The sequence below is a fragment of the Abramis brama genome (assembly GCF_963993115.1).
Source record: "Abramis brama genome assembly, chromosome: 10".
Classification (NCBI taxonomy): Eukaryota; Metazoa; Chordata; class Actinopteri; order Cypriniformes; family Leuciscidae; genus Abramis; species Abramis brama.
This window is the reverse complement of record NC_139972.1, coordinates 40,523,667-40,538,666: the sequence shown is the minus strand read 5'-3', so window position 1 is coordinate 40,538,666 and position 15,000 is coordinate 40,523,667. Positions and strand designations below refer to the sequence as shown.

The following is a 15,000-nucleotide window of genomic DNA, read 5'->3' as shown; positions in this document are numbered from 1 at the left end:
TGACGGCAGGTAAGGGGACCAGCTCTGAGAGTGAGACGCTGGAGCAGGTGACGGTGATGGCAGGTAAGGGGACCAGCTCTGAGAGTGAGACGCTGGAGCAGGTGACGGTGACGGCAGGTAAGGGGACCAGCCCTGAGAGTGAGACGCTGGAGCAGGTGACGGTGACGGCAGGTAAGGGGACCAGCCCTGAGAGTGAGACGCTGGAGCAGGTGACGGTGACGGCAGGTAAGGGGACCAGCCCTGAGAGTGAGACGCTGAAGCAGGTGACGGTGACGGCAGGTAAGGGGACCAGCTCTGAGAGTGAGACGCTGGAGCAGGTGACGGCAGGTAAGGGGACCAGCCCTGAGAGTGAGACGCTGGAGCAGGTGACGGCAGGTAAGGGGACCAGCCCTGAGAGTGAGACGCTGGAGCAGGTGACGGCAGGTAAGGGGACCAGCTCTGAGAGTGAGACGCTGGAGCAGGTGACGGCAGGCAAGGGGACCAGCCCTGAGAGTGAGACGCTGGAGCAGGTGACGGCAGGTAAGGGGACCAGCTCTGAGAGTGAGACGCTGGAGCAGGTGACGGCAGGTAAGGGGACCAGCCCTGAGAGTGAGACGCTGGAGCAGGTGACGGCAGGTAAGGGGACCAGCTCTGAGAGTGAGACGCTGGAGCAGGTGACGGCAGGTAAGGGGACCAGCTCTGAGAGTGAGACGCTGGAGCAGGTGACGGTGATGGCAGGTAAGGGGACCAGCTCTGAGAGTGAGACGCTGGAGCAGGTGACGGTGACGGCAGGTAAGGGGACCAGCCCTGAGAGTGAGACGCTGGAGCAGGTGACGGTGACGGCAGGTAAGGGGACCAGCCCTGAGAGTGAGACGCTGGAGCAGGTGACGGTGACGGCAGGTAAGGGGACCAGCCCTGAGAGTGAGACGCTGAAGCAGGTGACGGTGACGGCAGGTAAGGGGACCAGCTCTGAGAGTGAGACGCTGGAGCAGGTGACGGCAGGTAAGGGGACCAGCCCTGAGAGTGAGACGCTGGAGCAGGTGACGGCAGGTAAGGGGACCAGCTCTGAGAGTGAGACGCTGGAGCAGGTGACGGCAGGTAAGGGGACCAGCCCTGAGAGTGAGACGCTGGAGCAGGTGACGGCAGGTAAGGGGACCAGCCCTGAGAGTGAGACGCTGGAGCAGGTGACGGCAGGTAAGGGGACCAGCTCTGAGAGTGAGACGCTGGAGCAGGTGACGGCAGGTAAGGGGACCAGCCCTGAGAGTGAGACGCTGGAGCAGGTGACGGCAGGTAAGGGGACCAGCTCTGAGAGTGAGACGCTGGAGCAGGTGACGGCAGGTAAGGGGACCAGCTCTGAGAGTGAGACGCTGGAGCAGGTGACGGCAGGTAAGGGGACCAGCCCTGAGAGTGAGACGCTAAGGCAGGTGACGGCAGGTAAGGGGACCAGCCCTGAGAGTGAGACGCTGGAGCAGGTGACGGCAGGTAAGGGGACCAGCTCTGAGAGTGAGACGCTGGAGCAGGTGACGGCAGGTAAGGGGACCAGCCCTGAGAGTGAGACGCTGGAGCAGGTGACGGCAGGTAAGGGGACCAGCTCTGAGAGTGAGACGCTGGAGCAGGTGACGGCAGGTAAGGGGACCAGCTCTGAGAGTGAGACGCTGGAGCAGGTGACGGTGACGGCAGGTAAGGGGACCAGCCCTGAGAGTGAGACGCTGGAGCAGGTGACGGTGACGGCAGGTAAGGGGACCAGCCCTGAGAGTGAGATGCTGGAGCAGGTGACGGTAGGTAAGGGGACCAGCTCTGAGAGTGAGACGCTGGAGCAGGTGACGGTGACGGCAGGTAAGGGGACCAGCCCTGAGAGTGAGATGCTGGAGCAGGTGACGGTAGGTAAGGGGACCAGCCCTGAGAGTGAGACGCTGGAGCTGAGTGTTGACCCTGCTGGCAGTAGGCAACGTCCGACGAAGCAGGGAAGACAGCATCCCCAGGCCAGTGCTGTGCTCTCGGCCAGTCCTGATCACTGCTACGTGGGGGAAAGAAAAAGAAAAAGAAAAAGAAAAAGAAAGGAAGAGAAAAGGAGAGAGTTTATGGCCATAACACTGTTATATTTCAACAAAATGCCATCTTTTCATTCACTATCATCCTTTCCTCATCAAATATGACTAGTTTTCATAGAAATAAAACATTGTCAGCTAAAGTTACTTCTCAGATTATTTTTATTATTTCTGGAAGACCTTTCTAACATTGCTTTCACAAAGTTGGAGCTTTTGTTATCCCAACCGATAAACATCTTTAGAACACAATTGTGCAGCAATTAAGATACTTCACAAACTTCACCAGATTAATAAATACATTTCCTAATTATTCTCTCTCTCTCTCTTTTTTTTTTTTTTACATATTCACAAATCTTTTGAAGTCAATTACTGTGACTCATCATCTTCACTTGACTTTTATCAGCAACCACTCTTCTAAGGACTTTAAACTTTCAATTCACACAGCACTTTACTTCGTCTATATTTGACTAGAACAGTTTTAAATTCACACAGTACTTCACATTGCATATATCTGGCCAAGAACAGTGAACCTCAATAGAACAGTAGTGGGATACAATGAGTTAAACAAAGATACTAAACTAAAAATACTTCAGGCAAATGTTTTTTTTAATTATTGAGAGTCTCTTTCCATTCAGGGATAGTCTGTCCAGATGATGGACAGTACCACTTCCCCTTAATCTGGGTGTGGCCAGTACGCTTACTTTTTGACTGACCACATGTTTTACACTGGTAATGGTAGTCGACTTTGCACTTACGCTTCTTTGGTGGCTCCCCTCTTGCCAAACGCTCCTCGTCTTCAAGTGCTGCCTTTTGCTGTCTCCACTGTCGGTGTCGATTGAAAATGACTAAAGACTGATCTGATGGTGTACTGCTGAGAGGTGATTGTGAGGAAAAGGCAGGAGAAGTGGCAGGTGGCAGATGACCCTGCTGATACCAGCCAGGAGATGGGACTGGTGGCGGATGACCCTGCTGGTAAGTGGGCCAGACAGGAGGTTGGGCTGGTGAGATATGGCCCAGCTGGTAAGAGGAACAGGCAGGCAATGGGGCTGGGGAAGTGTGTTCCTGCTGGTGGGAGGACCAGGCAGGAGGTTGGACTGGTGGCAGATGACCCTGCTGGTAAGAAGGCCAGACAGGAGGTGGGGTTAGTGAGGTATGGCCCTGTTGGTAAAACGACCAGGCAGGCGATGGGGCTGGGGAAGTGTGTTCCTGCTGATGTGAGGACAACAAGGCAGAAGAGGCAGGCCATACATACGGCCCAAGAGGATAGTGCTGTGCCAGTGCCGATCCACTTCTGAAGCTGTGGCGCGGGCGTATCACTGCCTCACCTTCACGATTTTCTGGCTCCTGAAACTGTATTTTTGCATGTCCATGTTCCACGGGTGCAGAAGGAAGTGCTCTTGCTTGTGGCAGAGGATCCTTAGCCACAGAGACCTTCTGGGGTAGCTGTACACCTTGCAGCAATGAGTCCCGGTCAGTTCTTTTCTGCCTGTCATGCAACCTGGAAAAAGTACAAAACAAAATGTTTACCATTTCATAGAAGCACAATTGCAAAGGTTGTAGCTTAATCAAATCCTTCCTGGTTAAATTAAAAATAATGCAATATATTTACACTTCTCAAATGCAGATGTCAAAGTGAATGTAGGAAGCCAAAAAAGATATCTCACCAAGAAGACACTGTGGTGTTGTTGATAGTAACTAGGACCAAGTTGGTCTGCTCCTGTATCACCCGGCTGTCTTCAAGAAGTTGCTTAATGTGACGGTAAGCTTGTACAATAGACTGTGGAATGGGCAGGGTTTTACCCTTGCAGTCTCTTGGCCTATTTCTAGCTTGGGCAAACTCCTTCAAAAGCCTGAGGGAAACACATTCTGAAGTCCTGTTGGAATCAGGTCTCTGGGCAGCCTGGCCATGGGTCATGAATAGTCTGAAAGAAAAAGACAATATTTGTATATAATAAATATCTATATCTATCTAGATATATATAATCAATATTATACAACAGGCGGTTTTGGTTCGCTACTATGATTGGAGAGGCGTTTTATGAGGCATAGTATAATTCCACTTCACAATTTGACTATTTATAGCAGTCCACCTGTCTGAATTTGTTGCTTGTGTAATACAGCTTAAGTGTTATTAATGATAATTATGATAAATATGAATTACATAATGTGTGCATCAACTATTGGTCAGTTCACCTTTCAGCTGCTTGTTGACCAGGTGCAGAGCCACTGCGTTTCCTGGAAGCTCTCCATGGCCCTGGCAAGGTCTTCTTCTTGCTTTTCAGGGAATATTTGGAGGGAGACTTGTCCATTTTATGCAATCTAGAATACAGCCGCACAATCTCAGCTGTTTCTGTGGCTGACAAAGCAGTTATTGTGCGGTTGAGGTTCACGAGATACTCCGCCAGGTTATCAACCGCCTCCCAGCCAGGAAAACCTCTTGAATCACATCGGCTTTCCTGAAAAATGAAAAACAGCTGTTGAAGAAATAACTTACTTTGTACTTAATAATCCTCTTAGGGGGATTTATTTTGGGTGCAGTGTTGCTGCATTTAACAAATGTCATCCTACTTTAAACAGAGTATGTAGACAGGTGACACAGTCACATAAGTCATTATTGCAAGAAAGATAAACTGTGTTTGGGCTTAGAGTACCACTCTAAACAAGTAGTCAGAAACTCTTTCTTCCAACTAAGGAATATATCCAAATTAAGAACACTGGTGTCAAAGGGTGAGTTGGAGATGATCATTCATGCTTTTATTTCCTCTCGTTTAGATTACTGTAACAGTCTTTTTACTTGTTTGAGCAAGAAGGAGCTTCACCGTCTCCAGGCTGATCAGAACTCTGCTGCAAGGCTTTTAACCCACATTAACAAACATCACACCTGTTTTAGCAGCACTTCACTTGTTACCAGTCCAGTATAGAATTCAATTTAAAATCCTGGTCCTTACTTTTAGAGCCCTGCACGGTCAAGTTCCTCCCTACATCTCTGAGTTAATACAGCTTCATACTCCGAACCATAGATTGAGGTCATCAGGTCAGAGGCTGTTAGTGGTTCCCTACACTCATTTTAAATCCAGTGGGGATCGTTAAATCCAAGCAGTGGCAACTAGGCTGTGGAATGCTTTGCCTCCCTTTCTATGTGTGTGAATTCTGTTGATTCTTTTAAAAAGCAACTGAAGACGCTGCTATTCAAACAGGCTTTTAGTTAGAAATGGGTTTTTTTATGGTTTTTGTTTCTATGTTTTCCATTAGTTTTTAAATTTTCTTATGCTTTGTATTGTACTTGTTGTATTGTGTTACATTTTACTGTGAAGCACTTTGTGATTTTTTATCTGTGAAAGGTGCTATACAAATCAACTTTACTTAGGTTCCAAATGGTTACTGGTAATGTTGGAGTTCCATCTGGTTTACAGAATGTATGCTGCAAGTGACATTAGCAATGCATAACCCTGTGTCTATAGTGTACAGTTGGGTAAGTTACTTCTAAAATGTAATACATTATATATTACTAGTTACTGTCATTGGAGATTACAGTAATCTGTAATCTGTCATTGGAGATTACATCTGATTTTAACGGGTATAATATTACCGGTTTTTTGGAATGCGTTATATTACTGTGTTACAGCAAAAAGAAATATGTTACTGTAATTGCGTTACAATTTACCAATATTTTAGAATGCACTCGGAAATTAGTATTGTTTATTCGGGATGTTAGTAAATTGGACCCATAGTGTATAGTTACATGGTAAATTTGAATAGCCTACATTTGAGCATAAAATATTTGTGAAGATTGACAGCCCTAGTACATACATTCAAGTGCTATTCAGTGAAAAGCAGGACATAACACCGGGTTCGCAAGCGTAACAGAGCCACAGAATAATACAGAAAGACATTAGTCTCATTACCTGGACTGATGTGCTGGGTCTACTAGAGGAATTGTCCTCAGCAGGTAAACTACTGGCTGGACTGACAGGACTGCAAGAGACACCGCTTACATCAAAACTGGTGTCCTGGGGATTTGTGTGACAGAGAGAGAGAGAAACAAATATCCTTTTGATTATTAAATTGCCTTTGTACAAATTGTATTGCTGTATATGCACACATCATTCATAGTATATACAAATGAATAACTTTTCCTGTAGAATTTCAATGACAGATGATCAGGAAATGGTCAGATTACCAGAGATGATGTGTTGGGTGAGTCGTCAGGTGGTAAAGGATTCTGAGGCGGTGCAATATCCAGCTGGTCATCACACTGGGTGGCTTCAGGTGGTCTCTCAATGAGGATGTCAGCTGCATCACTTATTGTGAGATCAAGACACTGCTCCTCCTGAACTTCTACCTGCAGGTCTGGCAGAATGATGCCAAGTTCACTGTGCCGTTGTGGATTCAGCAGATCTCCTTTGTCAGACTGAGCCAGCAAATACTCCACAGCAATACGCTCACCTATGTAAAGAATCATGAGGAAAAAGACAGTTTAATTCAGAATTGACAGGTTGCCACTGTCACTGGTGAGTGAAGACAGGTAAAGGTTTATTTGTTGACTTTATAAAAGTGTAGTCACAAGGAAAATGCTCTCTCCTGGAGGATCTTACCGGTGGGTTTCCCAGGTAGAATAAATTCTGGAATGAGTGCACGGCCAAGGACACTGTTGCTGAAGGCATTGACGTTGGACATCAAGCGGACATCATAGATTCTTGTGTGTGACGTTTCACTCACATCCACAGCTTCATGGGCTCGGTTCATGTTCCACCTGGATCCACCCTCAAGCATGTACATCTGTGTGTGCATGGCATTACTTCTCCATCCTTGAAAAAAAAAAACCCACAAATGTTAATTGAAATATTAGTTTTTTATCTCCTCTTAGACACTTGAGACATACCAGAAAATTATAACTTAGATTGATAAGATATTTTCTGCTGCTTTGTGGGGATTGACCTGCCTGCTTTGTCCCTGTACTTTATTGCCTCTCACAGGACAACAGAAAGGCTGAACATTTAAACAATATACACATTTAAAGCCATCTACAAACACACACCCACCCAAGATAGAACTAAAAGAATGTCTAAACATTGACATTGTTAAACAAATTATAGTACAGTGCCTTTTTTTGTTTGTTCAGAGTAATGATCGCAGAGGATCAAAATATTATTTTTCATAGATGTTGCTCCAAACCAGTGGGACTTTGCAACGTTGACCTGATGGCAGTGACTGAAGGGGACTGGTGAAGGGGGTGATGGGGGTCCTGCTTAATCAAAGAGGCTATCCTGATTACTGCCCGGGTGTACAGTTTAGATAGGGGGGCTTTGAGGTGAACCCATTATTATGCTGAGCGGATTAGTTATGCGGGAGAGTTTTGTTTTGTGTTTGATGGTGAGGGCGTTTAAAAAAATTATATTTCTATCACTATAGAATTTCTACTTACCCGGGATAAAGGTGCACTGGTGGCGATGAAAGCTTTCCACAGAGGACGACCCTCTGCCACATCTGAATACATCCAGGACCTTGTCTCCCTTTTGTAACCCAGAGCCAAGTTTGGTGTATAGTTCAACACCAGGTGGATCTTGGATGCATGGCAAGTGCTTCTGTTGCACCTCCCACACATGTTTCATGCTCTCAGGGTTTATCAGGCATAATCCTGATGTGTCAGTCAGAGCCCACATGGAGTTCAGCAATCCTTCAATCAGGCTGTGTGTCTCCTCAACCCCACGAGTTCTCCTTTTGCAGTGCTTGGCAAGTTCACTGGAGCTGATGTTGGCCAGAACTTGCGCTTCCGTGGGAGCATGACCACCATGCTTTCTCTTAAGCTGTGACCTCTTTGCATCCTTGAGACGAGAGATGTCATCCTGGTCCCACTCAAAGATACAGCTTGACAACTTGGAGCAGAAGGTGCCATACAGAGGATGGTGTTCTGTTGTGAGACCAGCAGTGAATCGCCTCATGAAGTGAAAAATATCCAGTCTCACAATGGTCTTCCACGGTTTAAACCAAACAAGAACTGGGGGTGCACCTGTACACATGAACAATGATGTGACAATCATGAAAGGATGCAACATATCATATAGAATGAAGTACCTCATTACAACAACTTGAATCCTTGTTTAATTTAGGAATACATTTAAAACTACATCAAGTTAAGCATGTTGCTAAAAGTTTACTTTTGTGCCTGTAATAAATATTACATTACAACGCAAACATTATGACGGTAGTTTTAATGATCACAATCCAGCAGGGTTGTAAAATGAAATGTGTATTGTAACTCCCTTCTGCTACATAGTAGAGAATATACAGTATACAAAAAACAATCATAGAAAGGTAAAACAGAAGCAAACTATACACTATATATACTGTACCTGTCTCGCTGCAGCAATCCCGGTCAACATAAATGACTTCTGGCTCTGGCTCCCCGGCGTCCTGGTAGCGCTTGACAATGCCTTGGCACAAGTCCTCAAGACCAGCTCCCTCACCAGTGGTTAGCACACAGTTCAGGACCAGGCCACATTCGTTGCTGATGTTTGTCATCCACGTAGCTGTGTCCGCAATGCCACCAGCAAGTTTCTTTGTGATCTATAAAAATAAATCAGTATTACAACATAAACAAATAATAAATAAAACAGATTACACAAAACACAAAAAATATAGCCAACAAAACACCCACATTTCTGCACCTGGGGATCAATTAAGTGTTCCCTTATCAATTTTAATCAATGACCATTGATGAAAACAAAGACCTGCCTGTACCTTTTTTGTGGAGTCAAGCTTTAAGATCCTGCCGTATGTTGAGGTGATGACACCCTTCATCTCATCCAGGTGAGCAAGGATCTCATTGGCATGCACTGTTTCAAACCACTGTGCCAGAGGTAGGGGGCAAAAAGGTGGTGGTAGCTCATAGACTGCTTCCTCACACTGGTATATGGAGCTTCTCCTTTTGTGAAGCTCACAGTCAGACAAGTAGTCAATGGTCCGCCTTGCCCACTCCTCACTGTGAACTTCCTCCAGTGCTTTCTGTAGGTAACTGGAGCTGTTCCCTGCAGTTCGGGGTTTCAGCATTGTAACACACCTCCTGTCCAGAGCCAGCTGTGTTGTGAGAACAGCAGGGAATCGGTTTCTGTGAGCAGGATCTAGCTGTCCCAACATCTCAGTACTCCACGGACAGACGGGGATCATGCACTTACTGCATCGTGGATAGTCCCCGCCAATCAAGTAGTACCTGGTGTCAACGTCAATCACTTCCCTTGCCTTAGTGTAAATCCCGGAGTGGTGCATCTTTGTGTTACACTGATGACACTTAAGCAGGATACCCCACATCCTCATTGGTGCCCACAGGAACATCCTCTGCCTGAAGTAGGTCATTGGATCAGGTGGTGCAGTTGTCACCTTTGGTGGACTGGGAGGATAGAACCAGTTTTGTGAAAGCTGCTGCTTCAGCTGTCCTGTGGGTTCATAAAGGCACTGGGCAATCCACTCCCTGTCAGCTGGCTTAATGACCCGCATGAACTGCTTAGGCAAAAAACTTGGCCAATTCACCACCAATGGCCTCAGGGGGATAATATATGGCGATGTAGCAGGAGTAGGAGGTGGTGGTTGTTGTGGTTGTGGAGGAGGTTGTTGTGGTTGTGGAGGAGGTTGTTGTGGTTGTGGAGGAGGTTGTTGTGGTTGTGGAGGAGGTTGTCTCGGTTGTGGAGGAGGTTGTGGAGGAGGTTGTTGTGGTTGTGGAGGAGGTTGTCTCGGTTGTGGAGGAGGTTGTGGAGGAGGTTGTCTCGGTTGTGGAGGAGGTTGTCTCGGTTGTGGAGGAGGTTGTCTCGGTTGTGGAGGAGGTTGTGGAGGAGGTTGTCTCGGTTGTGGAGGAGGTTGTCTCGGTTGTGGAGGAAGTTGTTGTGGTGGGGGTTGTTGTGGTGCATACCCGCTGGTGACTGAAAGATCATGACCTTCTGAAATATGTTCGAGAAGCCCAAGTGCACCACTGACCTTCTTCCCACACTGCTCACAACATTCCTCTGCATGGAAGTCAGATAAATGCTCTGAAAATTGTTCAGCATTAATGTTCTCGCTACAAAGACAGCACTTAATCTGACAGCTTGAACTGCTGTGTGCCACGAGGCCTGCCTGCTGCCTCCCTGCACTGGAGCTGCTGTGTGCCACGGGGCCTGCCTGCTGCCTCCCTGCACTGGAGCTGCTGTGTGCCACGGGGCCTGCCTGCTGCCTCCCTGCACTGGAGCTGCTGTGTGCCACGGGGCCTGCCTGCTGCCTCCCTGCACTGGAGCTGCTGTGTGCCACGGGGCCTGCCTGCTGCCTCCCTGCACTGGAGCTGCTGTGTGCCACGGGGCCTGCCTGCTGCCTCCCTGCACTGGAGCTGCTGTGTGCCACGGGGCCTGCCTGCTGCCTCCCTGCACTGGAGCTGCTGTGTGCCACGGGGCCTGCCTGCTGCCTCCCTGCACTGGAGCTGCTGTGTGCCACGGGGCCTGCCTGCTGCATCCCTGCACTGGAGCTGCTGTGTGCCACGGGGCCTGCCTGCTGCCTCCCTGCACTGGAGCTGCTGTGTGCCACGGGGCCTGCCTGCTGCCTCCCTGCACTGGAGCTGCTGTGTGCCACGGGGCCTGCCTGCTGCATCCCTGCACTGGAGCTGCTGTGTGCCACGGGGCCTGCCTGCTGCATCCCTGCACTGGAGCTGCTGTGTGCCACGGGGCCTGCCTGCTGCATCCCTGCACTGGAGCTGCTGTGTGCCACGGGGCCTGCCTGCTGCATCCCTGCACTGGAGCTGCTGTGTGCCACGGGGCCTGCCTGCTGCATCCCTGCACTGGAGCTGCTGTGTGCCACGGGGCCTGCCTGCTGCCTCCCTGCACTGGAGCCACTCTTTGCCTCACCTGTCTGGTCACCTGACTGTGAAAAAAGAGTTAACTTTTTCCCTTAGTCTAAAAATAGGTTTAAAACATTATTGCTAATAATTTAAATTCAATCCAAACACAAGTAATGGGACATTTAATGCATTTTCTTGTGTAGATGTTTTTAATTGCCTGTGGCTTGACTCACAATGGCTTATGGCAACTGCCACAGATTTCAACATTAAGTATACTCATTACTTACCTTATGATATCCACAACTGCAGGGGATTCTTCTCCCGAAGATGTCATAATACCGGACTTGTAGGTTAAACGGCGGAGTCAACGGACAGGCGTCAATCCGCTGTATGACAGCCTTCCATTTCCTGGCCCCTGGCCGCTTACCTGTGGTAAACTTGTATTTCCCCTGCGCATACTGGTACATGATACCTGTCCAGTATCCGTCGGGTTTGCCTGTCTTTGTCATTTCTGCAAATATAAGGGTACATGTCAGGGAAAACACTGAGATATTGATGATTGAGTGCTTTTTGGTGTCAGTGTCCTGTCATAAATAACTAATCTGTCTTAACTACTAATATGTCTTAACTTAACATAAAATCAATAGGGAAGTGTTGGTTGCATGTTGTTTTTCTATTCATAAACAAGCATTTCTTGGCTCTTTAGAGACATTATCTAGATTTATTTGAGTACTATTCTGATACGACCCATGCACGCACTGCTCATTCAGTTTCAATGAGAGTATTATATCATCAAATCATAATATTTTTTATTTACGTTTTTCTTTATGAATAATCATCATAGGGTGATGATTTGGTAATGAAAACATATTTTTATTTATTAAAAAAGAAAAGTTTATCCATGTCGTTTAAATGGTTGTCCACCCTGAGGAATCTGCCCCTTTATGAAAAGGCCATCCACTTTACTGACATCAAGACAACAGTTTTTTTTGTCTCTTCCGTGGCAGAAAATTCAACACTAGAATGAATGAATACAGTTCCAAAATGAATAAACAAGGTGATTTACATCAAACTGGTTAAGAGTATTTTGAGGGCTGAAGGGCACTCTACGGTGATATTGACCCATATCAGAAAAATTATAGGCACCCCTTTTCAAATTTTATTATTTATTTATTTATTCGCTTATTTTATTAACGTTAATGTTAGCTAGCACTCATCATCCAGGGCAGGGGTTATTACAGAGACAGGCAGCTAACGTTACTCCGGACCGTTCAGTTACATCGAGTCACAGCAACAACAACAACTAACGTTATTGCTAAAAAATAACAGAGAGTTTGACACGTAGTTAACAGACACTTTTTTGTTGTGTTAATTATAAGAGTCTCTTTCTGGGATGCTGGCAGTGATGCACAGATGGTTGACAGCATAACTTAACATTAACTTTATCACTCTCCGTTTGTTATGTTCAATATAAAGAACAGCTTGTAAAATAATAGTTTAAGAATTCAAATTTGCTTGTAACGTTACATACCGATTTTCTTCTGTTGTCACTAAGTTAACTTGACTGTCGACCGGACATTTTTTGCTCTGCTTTCCTCTTCTTTCTGACTTTACGCGTTGACGCGGTCAGAGACGGTGCTTAAAGTCACGTGGAGCAAAAGGACCAATGGGGAAAAGGGATGTTTCCCTTTTCCCTATTGGTCTTTTTGCCCCACGTTAGGACTTGGTAGGAAAAATGTTAGGAATTGCTAGGACTTTGTTAGGACTTCGTTAGGACCTGTTATGAACTGGTAGGACTTTGTTAGGAACTGGTAGGAACTGTTAGGAACATAGTTAGCAGGCCGATCGCCGCAGGGTACGGCCACGACTACTAACGGGCTGAAGGGGGCATGTCGTTTCACTTGGTGCCTTGCAGCGTCGCTTCCCAAGGCAAGTGTAGATCAGCAAGAACTCAACAGCAAAACGTACCGCTCCACAAAAAGAGGCTCGTTCGCCCGAACAGGGACTTGAACCCTGGACCCTCAGATTAAAAGTCTGATGCTCTACCGACTGAGCTATCCGGGCTCTTGATCGATACGCGTGCGTGTTGCGTGGGAACGCACAGCAAAATTAATCGTATTGGTGGGAGAAAAAAAAGATTCTCCAATGCATCGCGTTTCTTTCTTCGACGATTCAGAACGGCCGTCAAAACGTCTGCTATGTCAAAATATATTTGCGAATTAGTGTGAATGCAGCCTATTAGACTGATAATAATAATCAAACGACAATAATGCTAGGAAAAAGAACAAAAACTCACTGCTTCTTGTCTGGAAAGCATCTTTACACGCTTCAATGCTGTTGACTTGCCGCACTCTTATCCTTATTGTAAACTTGCGTAAAAGGCGCAGTTGTTTGGAGCAAATAGCAAGCCTGCGGCACTCTAGGTAACAACCAGCGAGTGTACTGACACCTAGCGATTTGAAAATACACACGCACCATATTCTCTCTGAAGCAAGATTCTTCCAAACTAAAAACTAAGGGTTCGAACCTGGGAGCTCGTGCTCTCAAAGAAGGTCCCAGTTTCAATTCACTCGAACATCCAGAGCACGTCAAGGGCACAAAAAAGTGGTCTGAAGGAGGGGGTGAGGAGAGGTGGTAACGTAACATAGAGCTCGATTTCATTGGCACCCAGAAAAACTTGCCATGACCCGGATTTGCTGCGGCCACAACGCAGAGTACTGATCACGGCGAGCTACCGGTCTACCTGACGTGTCCCTGAATACAAAGGGGTCTTGTCATCTTTAGCTTGCAGACAAAACTGGTTCTTACCAACCTAACTCTTTTCAATGGTAGTACTGTAACAGTGACTTTTTATAAAGTTTTAGCAAGGCCTCCAGAAGGTTACAACCTATAGCAGGGGCATGCTGTCGACGTAGTCGGCAGGATTCGAACCTGTGCGGGGGGACCCCAATGGATTTCAAGTCCATCGCCTTAACCACTCGGCCACGACTACAAGCTTGCTAAGGCGTGTGCGTGCTGCGTGGGAACGCACAGCAAAAGGAATCGTATTGGCGGTAGAAAATACTAGATTCTCCAATGCATCGCGTTTCCTTCTTCGACGATTCAGAACGGCCGTCAAAATGTATTTGCGAATTAGTGTTTGATTATTAATAATAATCAAATGACAATAATGCTAGGAAAATGAACAAAAACTCACTGCTTCTTGTCTGGAAAGCATCTTTACACGCTTCAGTGCTGTTGACTTGCCGCTTGCCTCTTATCCTTATTGTAAACTTGCGTCAAAAGCGCAGTTGTTTGGAGCAAATAGCAAGCCCGCGGCACTCTAGGTAACAGCCAGCGAGTGTACTGACACCTAGCGATTAGAAAATATACACGCACCATATTCTCTCTGAAGCAAGATTCTTCCAAACTAAAAACTAAGGGTTCGAACCTGAGAGCTCGTGCTCTCAAAGAAGGTCCCAGTTTCAATTCACTCGAACATCCAGAGCACGTCAAGGGCACAAAAAAGTGGTCTGAAGGAGGGGGTGAGGAGAGGTGGTAACGTAACATAGAGCTCGATTTCATTGGCACCCAGAAAAACTTGCCATGACCCGGATTTGCTGCGGCCACAACGCAGAGTACTGATCACGGCGAGCTACCGGTCTACCTGACGTGTCCCTGAATACAAAGGGGTCTTGTCATCTTTAGCTTGCAGACAAAACTGGTTCTTACCAACCTAACTCTTTTCAATGGTAGTACTGTAACAGTGACTTTTTATAAAGTTTTAGCAAGGCCTCCAGAAGGTTACAACCTATAGCAGGGGCATGCTGTCGACGTAGTCGGCAGGATTCGAACCTGTGCGGGGGGACCCCAATGGATTTCAAGTCCATCGCCTTAACCACTCGGCCACGACTACAAGCTTGCTAAGGCGTGTGCGTGCTGCGTGGGAACGCACAGCAAAAGGAATCGTATTGGCGGTAGAAAATACTAGATTCTCCAATGCATCGCGTTTCCTTCTTCGACGATTCAGAACGGCCGTCAAAATGTATTTGCGAATTAGTGTTTGATTATTAATAATAATCAAATAACAATAATGCTAGGAAAATGAACAAAAACTCACTGCTTCTTGTCTGGAAAGCATCTTTACACGCTTCAGTGCTGTTGACTTGCCGCTTGCCTCTTATCCTTATTGTAAAC

The 15,000-nt window shown here is 46.8% G+C and overlaps 2 protein-coding genes and 1 long non-coding RNA gene across 3 annotated transcripts in view; 1 reads left to right on the top strand and 2 right to left on the bottom strand.

Moving 5' to 3' along the window:
* Positions 1-15,000, top strand: part of mfrp (membrane frizzled-related protein) — a 92,828-nt gene that overhangs the window by 44,428 nt on the left and 33,400 nt on the right. The window lies entirely within an intron of this gene.
* On the bottom strand, positions 1,395-9,667 carry LOC311091255 (uncharacterized protein; the record flags this gene model as incomplete). The annotated part of the gene is made up of 10 exons (XM_084127074.1): positions 8,769-9,667; positions 8,381-8,594; positions 7,453-8,037; positions 6,623-6,835; positions 6,208-6,473; positions 5,933-6,037; positions 4,221-4,483; positions 3,692-3,949; positions 2,783-3,525; positions 1,395-1,996 (listed from the first exon to the last, which is right to left on the bottom strand). Exons 1-10 carry the CDS (start codon positions 9,519-9,521, stop codon positions 1,395-1,397), a joined length of 4,002 nt encoding a protein of 1,333 aa, XP_083983200.1. The 5' UTR covers positions 9,522-9,667.
* On the bottom strand, positions 9,895-12,422 carry LOC311090562. The gene is made up of 3 exons (XR_014607904.1): positions 12,356-12,422; positions 11,112-11,335; positions 9,895-10,024 (listed from the first exon to the last, which is right to left on the bottom strand). It is a non-coding gene; the product is annotated as an uncharacterized lncRNA (long non-coding RNA).